This window comes from Epinephelus fuscoguttatus, linkage group LG19 (assembly GCF_011397635.1).
Source record: "Epinephelus fuscoguttatus linkage group LG19, E.fuscoguttatus.final_Chr_v1".
Taxonomy (NCBI): Eukaryota; Metazoa; Chordata; class Actinopteri; order Perciformes; family Serranidae; genus Epinephelus; species Epinephelus fuscoguttatus.
In genome coordinates, this window is record NC_064770.1 from 21,162,421 (window position 1) to 21,182,560 (window position 20,140).

At 43.0% G+C, this 20,140-nt stretch overlaps 1 protein-coding gene across 3 annotated transcripts; it reads left to right on the forward strand.

Annotated features, from left to right (window-relative positions):
• The first annotated feature begins 707 nt into the window (after nucleotides 1-707).
• On the forward strand, nucleotides 708-15,038 carry raver1 (ribonucleoprotein, PTB-binding 1). 3 transcript variants are annotated; one of them, XM_049562256.1, is made up of 15 exons: nucleotides 708-1,112; nucleotides 2,111-2,177; nucleotides 3,840-4,309; nucleotides 6,784-6,975; nucleotides 7,438-7,558; nucleotides 7,647-7,747; nucleotides 7,880-7,951; nucleotides 8,347-8,425; nucleotides 9,351-9,553; nucleotides 9,675-9,756; nucleotides 9,881-10,023; nucleotides 10,203-10,274; nucleotides 10,377-10,511; nucleotides 10,698-10,763; nucleotides 13,226-15,038. In XM_049562256.1, the coding sequence occupies exons 1-15, from the start codon at nucleotides 789-791 to the stop codon at nucleotides 13,370-13,372; spliced, it is 2,274 nt and encodes a 757-aa protein (XP_049418213.1). In that variant the 5' UTR covers nucleotides 708-788; the 3' UTR covers nucleotides 13,373-15,038. The 3 variants fall into 3 exon arrangements, with proteins under 3 accessions (XP_049418213.1, XP_049418211.1, XP_049418212.1); XM_049562254.1 differs by lacking the exon at nucleotides 7,880-7,951 and having other exon boundaries at nucleotides 8,344-8,425; XM_049562255.1 differs by lacking the exon at nucleotides 7,880-7,951.
• The last annotated feature ends 5,102 nt before the right edge of the window (nucleotides 15,039-20,140 follow it).

Consider the following 20,140-nt stretch of genomic DNA (forward strand, 5'->3'; position numbering starts at 1 on the left):
TCAATGGAGTCTGTTGACTTTGACATAAACATAGCTGTTAACAGCTTCTCTCTTTGAATGGGTCCCCTGACAGAGAGGTCAAAAGGCAAAAAATATTCTCAATAATGCATACACATCAAGTGCTACAGATTTGTTTAGCTGGGGATTTTTTTTAGATGGCTAAAATATGTTTGTTTGCTGGACCCCATCCACAGCAGTACATTGCTTAGCTTCCATGTCGGACTTCAGCCTGCTTCTTCGACCTGGAGATGTGCCAGCCGACATCTATACACTGTCTATGGGTAAGTACCTCATACAACCCCACTTCAAAAAAATCTTAACAATCCCTTTAAGATTATAATTCGAAACACACAGCAAACTGCATCAACGTGAAAAAGAAAACTGTGCATATGACTGGGAGCATTTGTTATCCAAGACTTTTAAATATAGATTTCAACATATTTATAATCCAAATCTTTAAATCTGATCCAATAAATGCAAGACTGCTCATAGCTGTGAGTTTAAATCTAATTAAAACTGTTAATTATAAATGTGTATTTTATTTATTTATTTGTTTGTCATTTGGCTGACATCTGTGGATCCCTAAAATTAGCTTCACTGACGGATCTGCAGCACTCATGATCCAGAGCAAACGTAGCCCCGCCCCCGCCCTCGATTACGTCGTAGCCATGGAAAATGCGTCCTCCTCTCGTCCAATCAGAAGCGGTGCTGGGGCCATGTGTGTATTGTTTAAACTGCTCAAATCAGGCTGACTTTCCAGACCGATAAAACTTCCACCGAACTGAGTGATGGCGGCCGTCGTGTCTGTTAGCACAGCTGCCAGAGATGAAAGCACAGACACAGGGCTCAGCTTCGCCCCTCGTCCGCTTCACGAAAACTACGACCTCGCTGCGGACCACGAAACCTGGATGTCCGGGGACCGCCGGTACCCCGAACTCGAACCGGGCGAGGAGGACTCAGCGTCTGAACGCGAGTGTCAGCGGAGGGTCGACGAGGACTTGACATCACTGAGCCCCGAAGAGATTGAGAGCCGCTTGGAGAGGACTCGCCGGGAGTTTTACAACCGTAGAAAAATAATCATAAAGAATCTGCCCTCCGACGTCAGCAATCAGGTATGATTGATAAGTACTTACCAATCATTGGATGATGGATTGATTGACGGGGTCGTTTGGCTAACGTTAGCTTAGCTCCAGTACGCCTGTCATGCTAGCTATGTTAGCATGATAGCCATTTAACTCGTTAGCTGTCTTAAAGTTAGAATATTACGATGTTTTTGCTTTATTCAAGCTGCAACTACTTTATTAAATAGGTAAAACACACTTAAATGGCAGCCAGCGAACGCTATGAGTGCTGTTTTAATTTGTTTGGGTTGTTAGGCTAACTGCCAGGTGGTCAGATAACTGTCAATAATGGTCATCTGTGGCCTGTATGACCTGCAGGTCCGGCCTGGTAGGTAACAATTTAATAACTTTGATATTCGTGATTTTTGTTTTCCACTGTTCAAGCCTCCAAGCCAATCTGTCTGTGATTATACTTCCTACATAAGGGGTTACAGGTGCACTGGGAGTTATTTTTTTCATTAGCCCATCTGTTGTTAAAGCTGGCGTTTGGTTGCATCGACCGACCAGTGATTTACTCATGATGCCACATTTTTTTGGAACGTGCCTGACTCGTGGGGAGCGGTGGGCCTGCGGGCGGTACCATTGTTCGCAGAGGGGTGGGGGGGGAGTAGTGGCAGTTCGAGATGTGAGTTGCAATATAACAAAAGGTGGAAGGTGTGGAGACAAAACGTTTCAGAAAATGCTAGACAGCATCGCCGTTTGTTTGTGAATGGTCAAAAGCAGCGCAGAACAATTTCTCCTACAACAATGAGTCAGTTATTCACCTCTCACCCCCCCTCCCACACACACAGGTGCAACTTGTTGCTAGTTCCCAATGGATATGAATGAGTTAATTATGTGAAACAATTAAGCAATGTACAATTATATGATGGCCTAAATCTGCTACTTAGAAAGTCAGATTTGTGATACCCTGGGTAAAGGGTTGTCACACACTGAGCCTTGATTAATGTATATGCCTGGATTTAATTAGTGTCTTCTCTTCCATACAGGAGGTCCATGAGCTGTTGGGCAACTATGACCTCAAGTACTGCTTTGTGGACAAATATAAGGGCACAGGTTGGTCTAACTGCTTGTCCATCATGTTTTGAAGGAGTAAATGATTTATCACAGAAATCTATAGATGTTTAATAAAATAACAGCAAGTAGATCTGAGTCTTACAAACAACCTGGGTTATCTGGATTTCTCCTTGATGAGAACAAATTCCTTAACAATTTGAAGGTCTTTGCTCATGAAAAGGAAAGGATTTTAACTGAAGTTACTTTTCCCCTTCAATAAAGACAAGTAGATGGTGCATGTGCTCCAGTTTTTCATCACCAGTGGTGAATAAATCATTTGTCCTTCACTAGATTACACTATGCTCCAGTTGTTTTGTGTTGGTCTGTATTCGAGATGTGACTGTAGTCTGTATAGTACACCGCAGTGTGCTAACTCTGGCAGAGACAGCAAGCTGTTGTGAGAGTTTGCTAGCAAGAAAGGTCATCTGGCTACCCTAACAGCATTTTCCAGTGAGTCTCTCTCTTCAAGTGAATTCTGTAGCTGCCATGTTGCACCTAATCTACTCATTACAATTTTTGAGGGGTTGTAAAGCCAGACTATATGAACATTTTCTACATCAGTGATGCTTGATGTGCCTGGAACAAGTTGGACAAAATTGGAAATTGAAAGTAAACAAATGTACTCCTGACATATTCCAAGAATGCTTGATAGATGGCAGGCAAGCAAAACTTTTATTTGCATAGCATAGTCGTTCATATACCTCCTGTTACCGATCGTCTGTTTTGTCGACAGATTGTGGAACTCACTTGTCACAATGCCACAACACAAAGTATGCAGCCAGGCAAATAGTTTCTGCAATTAAAATACCAAAAACAATCAGTCTTAAATTATCCTAAGGGGGTGAATCAACCTTGAATGCCCCAATATGTGAGCTGCGTCTCAATTCAGGGCAATTGCCTGTTTACGATTGTCTACGTGCATTAAAGATCAGGTTTCCATTTGAAGTCTCAATTATATCAGGAAGAGCAGACATTAAAAAAGCTTTAAAACAGGAACATTGGCTTAGTCGCTGATAATAATGGGCCAGATAACTGCTCCAGCCAGATGGCAAATTCAGGGAATGCCTGGTATCCACCAAACTGTTGTGGCAGATAACAGTCACGTTTAGATGTGCTTTTGTATGAAGTCTAGTTGCCTGGTAAAAAGATGGCATTCCCTTTTGGTATGCGGCTTTCAGACATAACTGCAAAAATCTTTTATCCTCCTCTTCTGCTTCTCTTCCAAAACATAGGTAACAGGATGGGTTTTTTTTGGCATGGAATAGTGCACTATGAGGCTCTAGTGTATCTGTCAACATTGGTAGGCATTCTGAGAGTTGATGGCAATGACATTAAAACTCATACAGGTCTAGATGTGCCTTTTTAGGTATCAATGTGATGCTCAGTCAGATAAAGTGGCTTTGATTCTTGTAAGACATGGTAGCCTCAATAAGAGAAACATTGCAGTGACATAAAAGCCTGTGTGCGGTGACACTGTGCCACCAGCGTTACCTTTTGTCAGACCTGCTAAAGGAGAAATGGTGTCACAGCCAAGGTTTGCCCCCTGAGACCTGCTGTGTGTGAAAATCTTTCTCTTAATGCTGACTGAACATGTCACTTCCTCACTTTAAACCAAATTGTGTTTGTCTCCCTTCCTCCCTCTGTCCCCCCTGTCTTCCTCAGCATTTGTGACACTGCTCAATGGGGAACAGGCACAGTGTGCCATCAAAGACTTCCACCAGCATGTGCTGCGGGACAGGGAGATCTCTGTGCAGCTGCAGCCGACAGACGCTCTTCTATGCATCGCCAACCTGCCCCGCGCTTTCACCCAGCAGCAGTTTGAGGAGTTGGTGCGACCCTTTGGTAACCTGGAGCGCTGCTTTCTGGTGTACAGCGCCTCCTCGGGGCACTCCAAGGGCTATGGCTTTGTAGAGTACATGAAGAAGGATTCAGCCGCCAGGGCTAAGTCGGAGCTGTTAGGGAAACAGCTGGGCTCCCGTATGCTGTATGTCCACTGGACTGAAGTGGGCTCCCTCACATACCCACTGCTGCACTCTAAATGCCTGTGTGTGGACCGCCTGCCCCCGAGTCTGCTGACAGCCCAAGACCTCCGCAACGCTTTGGCTGACACCCATGCGCCAGTCTTCTGCCAGGTCAAATTCACCACACATAAACACACTGCTACTTTCTGCCACACACTGCTACAAATTAATATGATTCACAGGGATACGTTATCCAGATACTGCACGACAACACAGATGAATGTTATACTACTTTACAGCTGCAACAGTAAGTCAATTAATCAGTTGGCCAACAGATGAGTTAAATGAATCAGCAACTATTAAAACGCCAACCATCTAATTGTCCCAGGTTGATAGACGTAATGTCCCGCCATGTGGATCTGAAAGTTGTAGCACTGACATTAAAGGGTGGCAGATGGCTATTGTAAAATTGTATTCCATATTTGATTTTTTTTTTTTTTTTTTTTTCCAGTACCTTTCACCTTTACCCCAGTTTTCCTGTGGCCACTCAAAGTTTCTATAGCAATGAGCATTGCTGGTTTCTATGGCGATGACCAGCTGACTCCCCCAGGTGGTGTCATTCAGCCGGCTTTTCTGGAATGAGAGAGAGGGGTGTCCTTTTTAGCATGATGCACATAGTGGTACTTTTCTGCTGGTTCCAGGGTTTTTTAGGATTGTGGCAAAGGCAGTGATGATTAAAGACCCTGTGATGATTCAAGGGAACTAGTTCAGTGAACTGTTGAAACCTGGTGGTATTTATTCATGATGCCACATTCAGTGCCTGATGGTAACTGAAGGGCCTTAAAGGGAAACTAAGCCCATTTTAAAATTAATACATGCTAACCCTATGGTTTGAGACAGTCCAAAACTATTATTCAACATAATAAACTCTCCAAAAATGAGTGCTAAAACTGTGTGATGTCAAAGGGTATAAAGTCTAGAGCTGCTCTGTAGACAATGACTCGGGAAAGACACTATGAATGACACTGAGAGCACATAGGGGAGTGTTCTGAGTATATGGGTACATTTTCTGTTTCAGAACTGAGATCTCTACACTAGAATAAAGCTCATTTGGGTATAAAAAAAAGAAAACAAACATTCAAACACGCAGCCCTGGTGATTGGCTCTTCAGGTGGGAAATCAACTTTAATAGTGGGTGTCCATACATGATTGTAAGCAACAGATGGGAGAAGGCTACAGATCTTACGTTAAAGTAGTAACTGTGTGTGGTCTTCTTTTCCTGAGAGCTGTGCATTTTTTAAATTCTTAACAAAGGAAGCACCGTGTTTTTACACTTTGCTACAAACGCCACAGTACACTGTCAAAGTGTTCCTGTCCTACCTGCCTGAGGCAGCACAGCACTGCAGCTTCTCCCTCTACCTGAAATGGGTGATTGAGTCTCTGTGCTGAGTGCTGCATGTTTGGTGGTTTTTTTTTCTGTGTACCGAGTGCAAAAATGTTCACCTTGAAGGAAAATATTGCTTGTCACGGCCACTTCTTTACCAAGCCATCCAATCAGAGTGGAGATGGGACAAATACCACAAAGACCAACGTTCACATCTTACATATACAAGTGCTGAACAACAACAATGGAGGAGAAATGTGTATATATATTTTAATACGCTGATTCTCACAGGCCCCCACAGACTAGTGGGTCTGTCCTCTCTCCACGTGCTTCAGCCTTCCCGTCATCCAGAGGAAGCACTCTACCTTGTGCTGACATTTTAACTTCCACAGATTGTCCATATCTTTGCAACCAAAGCGTGTCAACCAAATAAAACGCTGCCCCTACAAGGCGCTTTCGAATGCTCACAGCTGAACATATGCTAAGGAGCGCCACCCATTTTCAGCTAGGGAAAAAATGCTTTGGTAGACACAGGGCCTTACTACTTTGGTTTCTGGCTTTGAGAGGGAGTAGCTCATGTTCACAAATATTAAATGTACTTTCCTAAGCCATAGAAAAACCATATTGAAATTCTCAATTTAAGTGGTCTTGCCCTTTTTAAAATGAAATTTAAAAGCTTAATGGTCAGAATAGTACCTGTCTATGAGCAACTGTGATCATTCAACAGATGGTTTGATGTTCAGATGTGATCTGATCTTATCTGGTACGAAATAAAATTCAGTTGATGGTTGGTTTGGAGGCTGCGAATGAGTCACAATTATGAGTAGAAAGTTTGTGTTCTAAATCCTGTTCTTTGGCATTCCTCCATCATTTATGGTCATCTCTCTTGCTGCGTTCAGCAGGTTTAATTATTTGGACTTGGAGGAACAGTAAATCGTCTGAGTATTAAATGAAAGGCAGTTATATGTCAGAAAATGGTGCCTCCTGTTAGGCGAGTCGCTACATTATCAATAGACAAAGCCCAGAAATGAGCCTTTTCCTGTTTGAGCAGTGATTCTGGTGTGTTTCAGAGGTTTTAGAGGACATTTACAACATGAATGTGCTTTTAGATGTTGCACTTGTTTGTGCTCAATGTCCAAGGTGTAGTGAGAAACCAAAAGCCTATCAGTCAACCCTTACCCTGTGTGTGTTGTATTTATTAGCAGCAGAGTGTGTCTGTGAGATTAGACTGACTTTTTTTTTTTTCTCTCTCTCTCCACAGTTGGCTCAGGGACAAGATGGAAGTTTTCGGCGGTTTGCAGTGTTGGAGTTTGCCACAGCTGAGATGGCCGAGGAGGCGCAGCGACTCACTGATGGCAGGCTGCTGGGCGGGACACACATCAGGGTGTCCTTCTGTGCCCCTGGCCCACCTGGAAGAAGCATGTTGGCTGCTCTGATTGCTGCCCAGACCATGGTATTAAAATGAATGCTTCACCTCCCAAATGACCATTTGTATATGAGTTACTCACCCCATGATATGTTACATTTGTGAAGCGAGGTAAAATGCTTTCAGATAAGTTTCACTTTTCGTTCTCGTCTGTCTGCGAAGTACTGAGCATACGACTGGATAAATGAAACTTGGATTTTACTGCACGAGTTGTATGAGTTTCTAGACAGATGTTTTGCTGCTGTTAAACTTAAATTAATCAATAATTTTCTCTATTTCTGGACACATCGCTCACCAGAGGCGTGAGAGAAAAACAGTTTGTCACGGATTTAACGTAACACAGGTTGAATAATCGATATACAGATGGTCATTTTGAGAGAACCAAAGAACTCCTTTGGTCAAATTTATATACTGTATTTGCATGTCCAAAGTTGCCCGTTTGCCATTGCTCTTGTGCTGATTGCCTGTCTTGTGGTCCCTCCCTTCAAGGCTGTGAATAGGGGTAAAGGTCTCCTCCCTGATCCCACAGCCATGCAGATACTTACAGGCCTCAATAACCCTGCCACCCTCAAGATGCTGCTCAACCCTCTGTCACAGGGACCCAAACAAGGTGAGGAGTTCTCACTAGCTCTTAATTAAAGCTTTTATTTGAGGATTTGTTCTGGTGCAGTGGATCCTGATGTCCTCTTTGTGCGCAGGCCTCCTGGGAGCGGCCCCTACGATGCCCCTGCTGGCCAACCCCGCCCTCTCTGCCGCCCTGCTCCAGCTGCTCCTTCAGAACCAGGCCAAGGCCCAGCAGGTACTGCTACCTTTCTGTTTCTGCCTTCTCTCTGACATGTGCCTCCTTGCCACTCAGCTTGGTTTTGATTCATCCTCTCATTCATTCACCCTTTTTTTTCCACTCTTTGCTCTTTTCCTTCTTTACCATTAGCAAGCCTTTCTGGGGAATCATCTTCTGTGGGCTCAGGTGCTGCACAATAAAGAAAACCCTCTAGTGGTTTGTGTGAGTGATAATGGTGTTTGTGTTCTTGCTGCTGGTGTGTGAGGTGATGGCGGTGCTGAAACCAGATGGATCCTGTTCTTTTTGTGTGACTGGTGATAGAAAAATACAATGCCTGGGTGGGTAAGCTCTTGCTAGGAAGCTGTGAGGTTTGTTTTTGTGTGTGGGGGGTGTACTTTTGAGTGGTGCTGAGTGATGTGGTAGGTGTGCTCCATTGTGCACAAAAACAGTGTAAATACCCACTCTGTAAGGACATAATTTCATATGTGGTGAGTAAGCCTCGGTGGTGCTGATTAAGTGTGCTCGTCGAGTGCGGTAGTGTTTCATCGCTCAAGCGTTGTGCCAGGCTGCGTGACCCTCTTGTGACACTGAACTCTGCTCTCTCCTTTGGCCAGCAGGCAGGACTCATTGGGGAGAATCCTCTGGCTGCTCTGCCTGTCCAGCAGGGAGTCCATCTGCTCGGAGACCTGCCCCAAGGTTTGGCATCCGCCGACTCCAGCCGTAGCTCCTTGAGACACATACTGCATGTTTTTGCTTTGCTTATGATACTAAACATCTGTGCCCCTCTTTGCTTGTTAATCTTAGTTTCTCATCTTTACATTGGTCATGGTATTTTGGTCACCATGTGAGACAAGTCTAATGCCTGATTTATGGCAGGGTGCTCTACACTTTTGATGCATGTTGCTCAACAGAAAAAAGTTTTGCTCAACAGTTTTCTTTCATGTTGCGCATCTGGAGAATTGCCATGTCGCGGCAATGTCATATTTTGTCACTCAGTAGATGGTAGTTTTCATTCCACAACGACTCTGAACCACAGTCAGCGTCTCTGCGGAGCTGAGAGGACAGTGTCCGACTAAACTGCCATCACCAGGCCAACTGACAGCAGACATTTACTGAACCAAAATATTTCTCATGTCAGCACCATGGGAGGAAATCATCAGTGTTTTTATTTATTGATTAATTGATTTTATTTCCCCACTCACCATAGCAAGTGAGGGGAATCTGCTGCTCACAGACAGACTGGGAGCCGATCAATAAATGCAAATACGGCTAGTAAGTTAAAACACATATACAGTGGGATATTTGTGTGTTATAAACAGCTGTCTGTGCAGATTACGCTTCACTAAATGCAACAAAAATAGACTCAGATCGTTGAAAAAAATGCAGGGGGTCTCGTTACCATGGAGACAACTCAAAACCTTTTGCTGAATCATAAACTAAAGGTATGACTGTTCAATTTCTCTTGAGCGGCACTTATAAAAAGTGTTGAGTGCCCGACCATCAGTCAGGCTTTGTTATGTACTGGAATCCCCAAAATATTAACACACATAGGTATGATAACATTTGTCAGAAATTAAAGATTGTAGTAATTTATGATCATTCCTCTATATAATTCTCCTAGGTGGTGTAGTCCCCGGTCTTGGTCTTCAGACAGATCCTCTGGCCCCGCTGAAGCCAATGCCACTTGGCAGAGCCCTGGCGAGGGAGCAGGAGTCCCCCACAGCAGCGTGCACTTTCCCCCAGACTTCCTCTCCCACCCTGCAGGGCATCTCCATGCCCCTGATGGGTGGCATGATGGGGGCAGATGGCCTCACAGCACAAGGGGTAAGGTCCACAGTCATTTCCTCTTTTTTCTTTTTTTTTTTTTTTTTTTTTTTTTTTAATTTTCAGCTCTCCACTCAAGTGTCAGTGGTAAAAATGAATCACGTCTTCCCCTCCCTGTCAGGTCTCTATACTAGGAGATCCTCCCAAAGATGTGAACCATCCCCAGAGTGGCTTCCTCAGTGTCAGCAATGTTTTTCCCTCAGGTAAGATCTCTCTTACATTAAGCACTGTATGATTTTCCTACTTGGCAGTCTGTTATTGTTTGCTGCATCAACTCAGGTAAATAGATTTCAACATGTAATGTCTGTCCGCCCTCTCCTACTCCAGGAGGAAGCTGCAGACCTCACCCCTATAGGAAGAGGCCGACGTTAAGTAATGTGTCCAACCAGCATGCACACCACAGCATACAGCCTAATTACAACCTGCGCTACCAGGATTCCTACAGCCCAGAATATCCTCCTCTACATCAGGTAACCACCAGGTTCCTAATGCTTTGTTATTTTTCAGAGTATGACATGAATAGATGCGGCTTCTTTTCATGATGTCATGACCTGATGAAAGTACAGTGTAATGCCTGGCTGCTCATGTAGCAACCTATAGATATATCTGATGTGATCTGGTCTGATGCCCATCTGGTGTTTCTCCTTAGGATCCTCTGGCCCACTTGTATGAACAGCAGGAGAACCTTGATACTGGAGCTTTGGCAGGATTTGGTCAGCAGGTATTGTTCAGTCAACCGTTTAAAGACTGCGCGAGCATATTTTTAATGTTATTAGACCACATAAAGCATACTGTCCTATAGTAACACGGTTTCTCTCTGCAGCTCTCTCATCACCCTGACTATAGCGAGCGGTTTTCTCACTACAGTTACCCTCCCAGTGAACCCATGTCCTCATACTTCAGCTCAGGGCCCGAGGCGTCCAGTAACGGCAGCCTCCCTACCACCCATCTGAACAGGGTAAGCCTAAAGCTTTGGACTTTGTTTTTTGTTTTTCTGAAAATAACCTCCGGCCTGGTTTGAAACTGTTAGGTTAGATAAGGTTCCAAGAATAAGCCCCTGGTCAATAATTAATGTTGTGCTGTGAGTGCACGACCCTCAATAGAAGAAGCCGAGGTCAGTGAAGGTTTGTTGTTTTGTCCGCAGGCTGTGGGAATGCCACCAGTGAGCCACACCACCAACTACCCCCCAGGCCTGGGGAATGCTGCAAAGGTAATATATACAGTTCCTTGTCTTTGCCTCTTTTTTAGCGATCGGTCAAAATTTGTAGTCTATAACAGCAAAAAAAACCAAACATTTATCTACACTCTATACGCCAGCAGGCTGTTTTTTTTTTTTTCTTCTTTTAACATCTATCCACCTTATTCCTGAGGGCACTACTGTAGAAATGATCATGAGTGCAACTTCCTGTGAGAGAGCGGAAGTAGTAGTAAGCTAGTTGGTCCCATAGACTGTCTGTGGTTAGTCTTGGTGGCTAACCGCCAACACTGGTTCTTTTGAAAAGTAATTTACCTTCAGTTTAGCAAATACTAATTTATTTTTTAAAATATTTAACTTATCTTAACATAGCATTTTCTAAAATGTCTCTGCAGAGCTCTGGTACCTGTTGCACTGTCCGTGTCTGTAACGACTAACAACCAGTCTAAGCTACATTTTTGTCTTCGGCAACTGTTTGGTGAATTTGTAACCAGAACAAAATGGGATTGTTCCTGTTGCCAAAGGCACCATTGATATGAGAAATAAAACCACAAGAGTTGGCATAAAAGTATTAAACCAGTATTTACAGAAGAGAATGACACCTAGACTGACAGTTCCGTCACTCAACGTTAGTACATGATATCCCTGTCTTTCCCCGTCTGACTTCATTCTCAACCTACATTAGAAAATTGCTCGTTATAGAATAAACTCAGCAACATACTTTGAAATGTGTATTTAGTCATTAGGGCTGAGAATGTGTTAGTGATTTACTGTATTTCCTTTATCATTAGGAGAAATGAATGCCAAAAGTTATTTCTTTTACCACAACATTATATTACTATTACTAAAGTCTGCTGCTAAATTCAGCTTGTTGTTTTTTTTTGGGGGGGGGCTTTTTTTGCCTTTAATGGACAGGACAGATTGAAATGGGGTGAGAGAGAGAGAGTGGGGGTTGACATGCAGCAAAGGGTTGCAAGCCGGAGTCGAACCTGTGACCACTGCAACGAGGCATCGCCTGTGTACATGGGGCACCAGCACTATCCACTACACTACCGACGCCCCACTCAGAACAGTTTTTAATAAATCAGAAGTAAAAAAAACAACAACAAAAAAAAACAAAAACGTGTAAACTGCGTCGTTGGTGTAGACGAGTGGAGGATTAGCTGGGAAACATCACATTTATTCACTTTACACGGCGCTACAGTCAATACTGAATTATGTTAAATGTTTGCCGAATGTGTTAACATCTCTTAATAAGTCATCGGAAATCAGAAATCATCTTTAGAAGGAGCAGATGTTACCTTAAGCTAGCTCTGGCCATGTTAAAGAGCGAGGCAAGCTAACTTGCAAAGCTAGCGTGCTCGGTTGAAAAGGAAAAAAAACAATGCTTTGAGATGGCTGTCAGAGATGGCAGAGGTATGATTACATAGTCCCGTTTGAGCTATAACAGGTGGTGTGTTCCATGTTTTATTTCCCAGTTGTTCTTGGAAAGAAGAATAGAGCACTGTAGACAAACTGTTACTATTAGAAATCACCGGTTTAGTTCTGCGCCGGAAGTTGAACCCATAATTCATGCAAGGTATCATGGGGGCTAGGAATACGGTGGATAAGCCAGCGGACTGTTTAAAGTAGTTTGCCTTGTGATCCAGTAGAGGACGCTATAAAATTTCACTGTCAGCCCGACCTGTTGCATGCCCTCCTGAAGGCAAAGATGCTAACGTTGTTTGGTGAACGGACAATAGCAACACCAAAGCATCTGAAAAGGAATGTGTGGTATTTTGGGCTTTACACCCAAAATTTGATGTATTTGATGTAAATTTGGTATTTTGGGTTTGTGGACCCCAGGAAGACTAATTGGTTACTACGGTACCAGCTAATGGGGATCCTTAATAAACCAAACTAAACTAAACTAAACACCGTAGATGAAAACGTAATAATCAGACAAAGCTGTTTATCGATTTTGTACAAAGCAACTGTCTTACTCCTTGACGACAAATCTGCCAAGTCATCTGCTAACATTAGCCACCCAAGTGAGCCAGTGGAGCTGCCACAGACGAGTGGAGCGACAGCATTGCACGACCTCATCTGACTCCCTCCTAGTCGGCTCATTTAGCTTCAGCAGGCCCCTTGCCAGGAGCTTATAAAAATTCCATCACGGCCAGGAGGGCAAAATTTATATGCAAGGATGTGTGGCTCATTGCTGTTATTTCAGGAGAAGGGTTTCATGATCTCATGATGGAACTAGAGCCACGATATATGATTTCAAGTCACACCACAATCTCTCAGAATGCATAGTGAAACTTTATGACTCCACATAGTTAAACATAAAGACGATACTGAAGGATTGAACACTTGCTCTAACCACAGACAGATGGACATCACAAGTCACACATGCTCATGTTCAAGTTCTCTCTTCTTTATCTGTAGACCAGTTTCCTTTTTATTAATTTAATTTTATTGTTTTGTTCCAATTATAGACTCCCATCGGTAGCCACAAGCGTGTGTTCTCCCGGCTGATCCCATCTCCAGAGCCAAGCCCTGAGGGCGGCTACGTGGGCCAGCACTCCCAGGGCCTCGGTGGCCACTACGCAGACTCCTACCTAAAGCGAAAGCGTATTTTCTAACTACGGCCGAAGGCTTCTTGCTGTAGGAGTAGCCATTCAGCAGCCAGGACACAATGGCATCTCCTCTGGTCTCTTCCAATGAACTTTATAGCGTGGTGGTCCTTGGATTTGTCTCCTGTGTGCTCCTGTGAGTGACCCCTGGAGGGCGCCAGGGAGCGCAGCCTGTAGCTATCTGGACAGTTGTGTCACTCCATAGGAATTCTTGGTGGTTGTATTTTTTTCTGTTGTGTATATATGATTTTAGTGTGTTGGTAAATTAAGTTTTTACTTTATTTTTTTTTTTAAATTTGACTTAATTTCTTGTTGAAAACGTGTACAGTGAGAAAAAATGGTTAACTAGCAAATGAAGTCTTTTCTCTTAAGCATTTTTTTTTTATTCCCGTGTTGAGTGTGGTGTATCGGCAGAGCTACAGATAGTTTGGCCAGTTTTCAGTGGCAGCTATAGGCTGCTTTTTATATTGTTTGACATCCCATTCAAGTGAAGCTGTCCACAATTTCAGGCAAAGGGACTTGCGTAGTATTAAAAAAGCTTTACTTTAAAAGGCTCTACTTTTTAAGAGCCTCTCTAACTCCATGTAAAAAGTTCAGTAGTTTGTGTAATGAGATGTTGTGGTGTTGTTTCCCTCCTTCCACAGGGTTGTATATTTTGCTCTATTTCCAGATTCAGGCCTCGCCTCATAGGTTAACGCGCAGCTTTCCATCCACCAATGATAGCTGTGTGTACCTGCCTGTGTATTATGAAGGTGAAGATTTTTACTATACTGGCATGTTTACTTTTCCACGTTGTTCGTCTTTTGATCCGCACCCTCCAGCTTGTTTAAGGAGTCTGTTCTCTACACTGGTTGTCGAGTGATGCACTTGGAGGTCACAATATCTGTACTCACCTCTTTGAGATGCCATTTTCGAGTCTCCTCTCACTCATATGTCCAGGAGTTGAATATTGTTTGTGTTTTATGTGCGTTTTGTCTGCTAAGTTAAAATTTTGAATGTCTTAAAGTCCAAACACCACACTTCTGGTTGAGTTGGGTGGGTGGGGCGGTGGACATGCACTGTGTGCCATCTCTTGAGTCTGGGGAGGTGCTAATGGAAGCTAGTGGCAGGTGATTGGTCAATGACATGACTGTCCTTGTTTTTCCTTTTTTTTTTTTTTTTTCTTTTTTTTTTTTCGTATGATTATCTGGTTGACAGTTTGATTGTGAAAACCCATTACCTCTGACTTCTGCTAGGAAATGCAGCTACACTTGAGCCTTAACAGTGTTTTTTTTCTGTGACATCATCCTGCCCTGTGTTGGCTTCCATCTACATTTACCATTTCTGTGTTTATTTGCTGTGTACATAGTTAAGCTTGATCATTTTCCCCTCCCTGAGTCCAAAACTTTTGTTTTCTTTAATCATACCTGCTTCCGGTCTGGTGTTTTGAATGAATTTGCTGCTTCTCCCGTGTTTTCATCGTTTGCTTGTACGCTTGACAGCTGATGTGATCGAGAGTGGCGCCACAGCAGACCGCTCATGTTGTGTATGGACCAAGAGATGCAGCCGTACTGTATGATGATCATTCGCTTTGATCGATTTGATTCTAACTGCCATCTTCTCATCTGTACCGCCATGGTTGTCTCTGTATGTGTGTGACGTGAGCAAGTAAATGTTACTGAAACTCATGTTGTGAACTCATCATTTAAAATCTGTAGACTAAAGGTGTGTGATACTTGTTTTTGACATTTTGGGGGTTAAAGAAACTGTAGGATTATGTGGCATGTAGCAGTGAGGATTGCAACCAGCTAAAACTTGTAGATACTAACGGCTCATTCTGGGGTTACAAAAACTTATCAGGTGATCATACACTAAAGAAAACATATTTATTATATTTAATTTCTGCCAATCTTTCCCCCTCATACACACTGGACCTCTAACTTGAAAACCTTCCTGTATTTTACCCAAAATAACTTGTTTCTAGGGGCATGCCCTTGTGTTTGGTTCAGCACTTTACAAGAGCACATAATTTGCTCTTGAAGCAAAACTGCCTTTAAGAGTTTTAATTTTCGGCTGTGGTTCTCAAATTAATTTTAGAGCTGAGTTAAGTGACTCTTAACATATTTGCATAATTTGATTTAAATTTCTGCCTTGAAACCCAGGATGCCAAAAGAGCTGCATCTGATTATTTTTCTGTTGAATGTGAAAACTCGTATCAAAGACGAAGTATCGAGACACGGAGAAAGAACCTTTTCAACATTTGAAAATACTGGAAAATTACAGTCAATACTAAAAAGCAAAATAAATCGGCATGTGTTATTTAGAGCAGTAAGAGTCGTGTCATTATGTCATCTTATCATGCATGGATTATTGAACATATGGGTGGATTATGAGACAGTGGGCCCCTGGGCACAGATATGCAAAGTGCCCCACCATCTCGTTTAAAAAGGAGCAAGACACAAACTTTGTGGTGGTTTTGCCTCTTTGTAGTTCCTTTGTATCTCTGCGGTCTTTTCATATCGCTTTGTGGACATTTTGAGTCTTTCCCAGGTCGGTATGTGTTAATTTGAGGGACATTTTGCAGGTCCCTGACATTTTGAGCCCCTAGTTCGATCCCCAGGAGCCCCATTAAGTAATCCATCCATGACTGATCTGGCCTACTAGGCACAAGCGCCTACATACTGGCCAGGGCGAGACTTGAGATGACCACAAAGAGGTGCAAAACAACCACAAAGAGACATAAAATGACCAAAAAACACACAGTTACCACCAAGAAATGCCTAACGACTAAAAAGAGATGCAAAAAGAAAAAAGAGGGAAACAAAACCACCACAAAGTCTGTCTTGCTCCTATGTATGAGACGTGATGAGACCTTTTGCATGTCTGTGCCCGGGGGACCCTTGTCTCATAATCTGCGCATGCATCCTATTGGGAAAAGTCAAACATTCGCTGCTGGCTTCACAGTATCAAAAACATTTGAGTGGTACAACCCAAAATTGCCATGCAATAAAAATACTATACAAAATTTTTTATTGGCCAACTAATGTGCTTTTGAGCTATGAAGAGGCGCACAGTAGTGATCATATCAAGTAATGAACCAGAACTGATATGCCTCCTCTCAATCAACAGTGATTGCATGCACAGCCAGCTGATGTTTTGCTTTATTGGATTGGCAACCAACCATAAAACTAATGCTTCTACACACTTGCAGATAGATCTTGAGGAATGGGTGCGACGGAAAGAAAGCATGAAGTAAAACAAAAGAGAGGATGCATACAAACATTTGCGTGTAAACTTGTCTGCAAGAGCTCTCGTTTTGTTGCCCGACATAGAAATAAAACTGGAGGCTAATACCTTATGCACTCATTATGCACATATTCTCTTATAATTGATAACATTACAATGACCTCATAGCCTTTGACACCTCCTGTACAGTTACTGGGCAGACGCCTTGGGTGGCTCTATATATGGATGGATTACTCAGCAGGCCTACTGGGCACAGGCCCAGGAGCACCCTTGCCCTTTACTTGCAAAATGTCACTCAAAAAGACACATGCCGACCTGGAAGAGACTCAAAATGACCACAAAGAGATGCAAAGGAACTGAAGAGAGTAGCAAAGTAACTAGAAAAATGGGCAAACAACCATTAAGGCATGCATACCAGCCAAAAAACACACACAAAATCACCTCAATAAGAATCAAAATTACCTCAATAAGAGACAGAATTACCTCAAAGAGACTATAACAAGATGCCAAACCACGAGGTCTGTGTGTTCTGCTCCTGTGCAGGAGAGGTGGTGGGGCCCTTTGCATATCTGTGCCCAGAGGCCCAATTGTCTCATAATCCACCCATGGCTCCATAGGCTCTTATCAGAGCTATGAATGTGACCTGTATGAATGTTAAACAAGTTATTACTGAGAGGTTGAATTGTGCTCCCTGAATGAATAATTCACTATCAGTCTCAGTCAGCCTGTTATCAGCCATACGGGCTGATAACAGGCTGCTCGAGAAATAAAAACAACCGAAGGAATGTGTCAAACTGAGCCCTGAGTGAAAATATATTTCACTCTGATAAGACTGTAAAGAATGATGACATTCAGATTTAATTACAAAAAGAAACTAAAGAGTAGGATTAAATGTCAGCTGTGTTCTTAAAGGCTCTGTGTTTTCTGTTGAGCAGACCCTGGAGGTCAAAGTGAGCTTTAAGGTGATTGGCTCTGTGGCAACACTAAGCCCTTTGCATTACTGTCCGTCATCATTCAGACTGAGGTGCTCGGGGGCAGGAGGCGCTGAAGAGAGCTCCTTTTCCTCCTAGCAGCCATCAGGATGAAAGGTTTTGATTAGCTGTTATTCTTATGGACCCACCGAGCCTCTAGCTGATGGAGCTTTCCCCTGATGGGCAAAAACACGACTGCAATAAATTGGTCATGAAACTCCCTTTTTTAACGCTGATATTGTTTCTGACATTTCGCAGCGAGCAAAAAAAATGTACTTTATGCTTGGTTCTGACCTGGCGTATCACTTTAGAAATAAGTCTCACAGAGAAACTTTCCTGTTCTTTGTCATCAATCTTTAAAGGACAATGGAAATGAGAACATTGTGAAAAAATATCAAGCTTGTTTTTTGGACCTGCTGGCGTTATATTAATGTGTTTCTCTCAGCCGCTGGGTTTATTTCTGTAATATTTGTCTGTAATGCTTCAGGCACCCTTGAATTATGTTCTCATACCTGCAGCCAGTCTACCCAGAGCTCTCAGAGGGATCCACCGAGGCTCGGTGGACGCTGTGTCAGACACATTTAGATTTCTGCCTTTCATATTTCCACCCACACAGTCACCCTGCACAGTTGCTGGTGAATGCTGCTGAAACCTGCGTTTTTCCCAAATACAGAGAGGAGAGGAAGGCAGAGCTCTGAAGGCACATCACTGCAGCATCATTTATCAGCAATCACAAAAGCACAAATGAAGGGAAAGTCATGTATCTTTTGCGTTTATGTGTGCTGAAAATGTTCCTGCTTCCTCTCACTTTATTGCCTATGAGCATCTAATAGGAATGAGTGTATTAAATTATATAGATTCATTGTAATCTACATGTAAAATATACAATAAATCCAAATGTGCCATGATATATTACAGCTTGATTTCAGTATACCAGCAACAAAGAGTAACAAAATAGGATAGGCCTATGTCACAGGAGCTGTTTATAGCAGGATTAGTCATAGAAATCAGTCCACTCCCCCCTGTGACAAACAGTCTATAAAACAGTAGAGCATCACGATAGCCCTGGAGAAAGTTACAAGTCTGCCTTTCACTTAAAGGGACAGTTCACCCCCAAATCAAAAATACATATTTTTTCATATTACCTGTAGCGCTATTTATCAATCTAGATTTTTTTGTTGTGAGTTGCAGAGTGTTGGATATATTGGCTGAAGAGATGTCTGCCTTCTCTCCAAGATAATGGAGGTAGATGGCACTCGGCCATTTGTGCTGCAACAATGTCTCCTTCCAGAGATCATGACCCTGTTACTCAAGATAACCCACACACTTTGATGTGAGTGGGTTCATGTGGGAGCTATTTTCTTTCTGCTGAACTACTCCCACAAACCATACCACTGCGCAGAGGGAAGTGTGCATCTACTCATGGACAAGAGGCTTGTGACAGCACGAGATGTAATCATTAATGGCGTCCTCCTCAGCTGTGCTGTAAAGGTCCAGACACACCAAGGCCATTGTTGAGCATCTGTCGCCCTAGTTTTTGCATTTTTTCACGCACCGTTGGCACTTGCCGGCCCTTGTTGACTTTTTTTTTGGCATGTTGAATCACCATCGTAAACAGCGGCTGATTGGCTGTTCAGCTCAGAGCATGAGAAGAGAAATGAAAGTGAGGAAAGTAAACAAAAGGCTGGAGTCAAGAGGGAGTGAGATCAAAACAAACTTACATGAAATAACATGGGTTTTTTTTAGCCAGTGAGCTCCTCAGCAGGAATAGTTTGTAATCATTTGTGTTGTTGTTAGCAACAATGGTACGTATCTTATCACTTTGTTCACTTAACATCAGGTTGTGTTGTTGATGTCCTAGCTTGCTAACTAGCATCTTGAATCCATTGTGTTGGTCTCCTGGTTTTCTTTTTTGAATGACCAATACAGACTTTTGCTTTGTTTCGTTTTCACACTCTCTTGACTTTAGCCATTCGTTTGCTTTCCTCACTTATGTTTCTATTCTCACGCACTGAGCTAAACCCAATAAGAGTGATTTCATTCACTGACGGGCTCCACTGTCTCTGACACCGATTCAATGTGCTGAATTTGCCAATAAAAAGCTGACAAGGGCTGAGGACTGCTGCTGCAAAACTAGGGCGACAGGTGCTCTCAAACAGCCCAACACTGACTGACAGACGACCGTCAGCTGTGTCAGGGCCCAAACATTAGCTAGCTTCATGGTGTTAGATGAGCTAACATTAGATGCACACTTCCTACTGCACAGTGATACAGTTGGCGGGTGTAATTCAGTGGAAAGAAAGTAGTTCCTACATGAAACTGCTCACAACAAAGTCTGTGGATTACCTTGAGTAGCCGGGTCATGATATCTGGAAAGAGACATTGCTGTTGAGTTTCTCAATTGTAGTTTGGTAGTTTGAGCACCACAAGCTGAGTGCCACCTATATTGAAAAATATCACCACAGGTAGGAGGAAAAAAAATTGGAGGTGAACTGTCCCTTTAATTCAGGAGCTGGTGAAAACCACTCTGTCCGAACAGTGAAACCCAAACAAGATTAAATTATAGTAGGGATTTAAATTC

Coding starts and splice junctions, on each gene's coding strand:
- raver1 (XM_049562256.1), top strand. CDS start 789: ATGGCGGCCGTCGTGTCTGTTAGCACAGCTGCCAGAGATGAAAGCACA. Junction 7,952..8,346: donor AAAACCCTCTAGTGGTTTGT/GTGAGTGATAAT, acceptor TTTGGCCAGCAG/GCAGGACTCATTGGGGAGAA. Junction 10,024..10,202: donor AATATCCTCCTCTACATCAG/GTAACCACCAGG, acceptor GTTTCTCCTTAG/GATCCTCTGGCCCACTTGTA.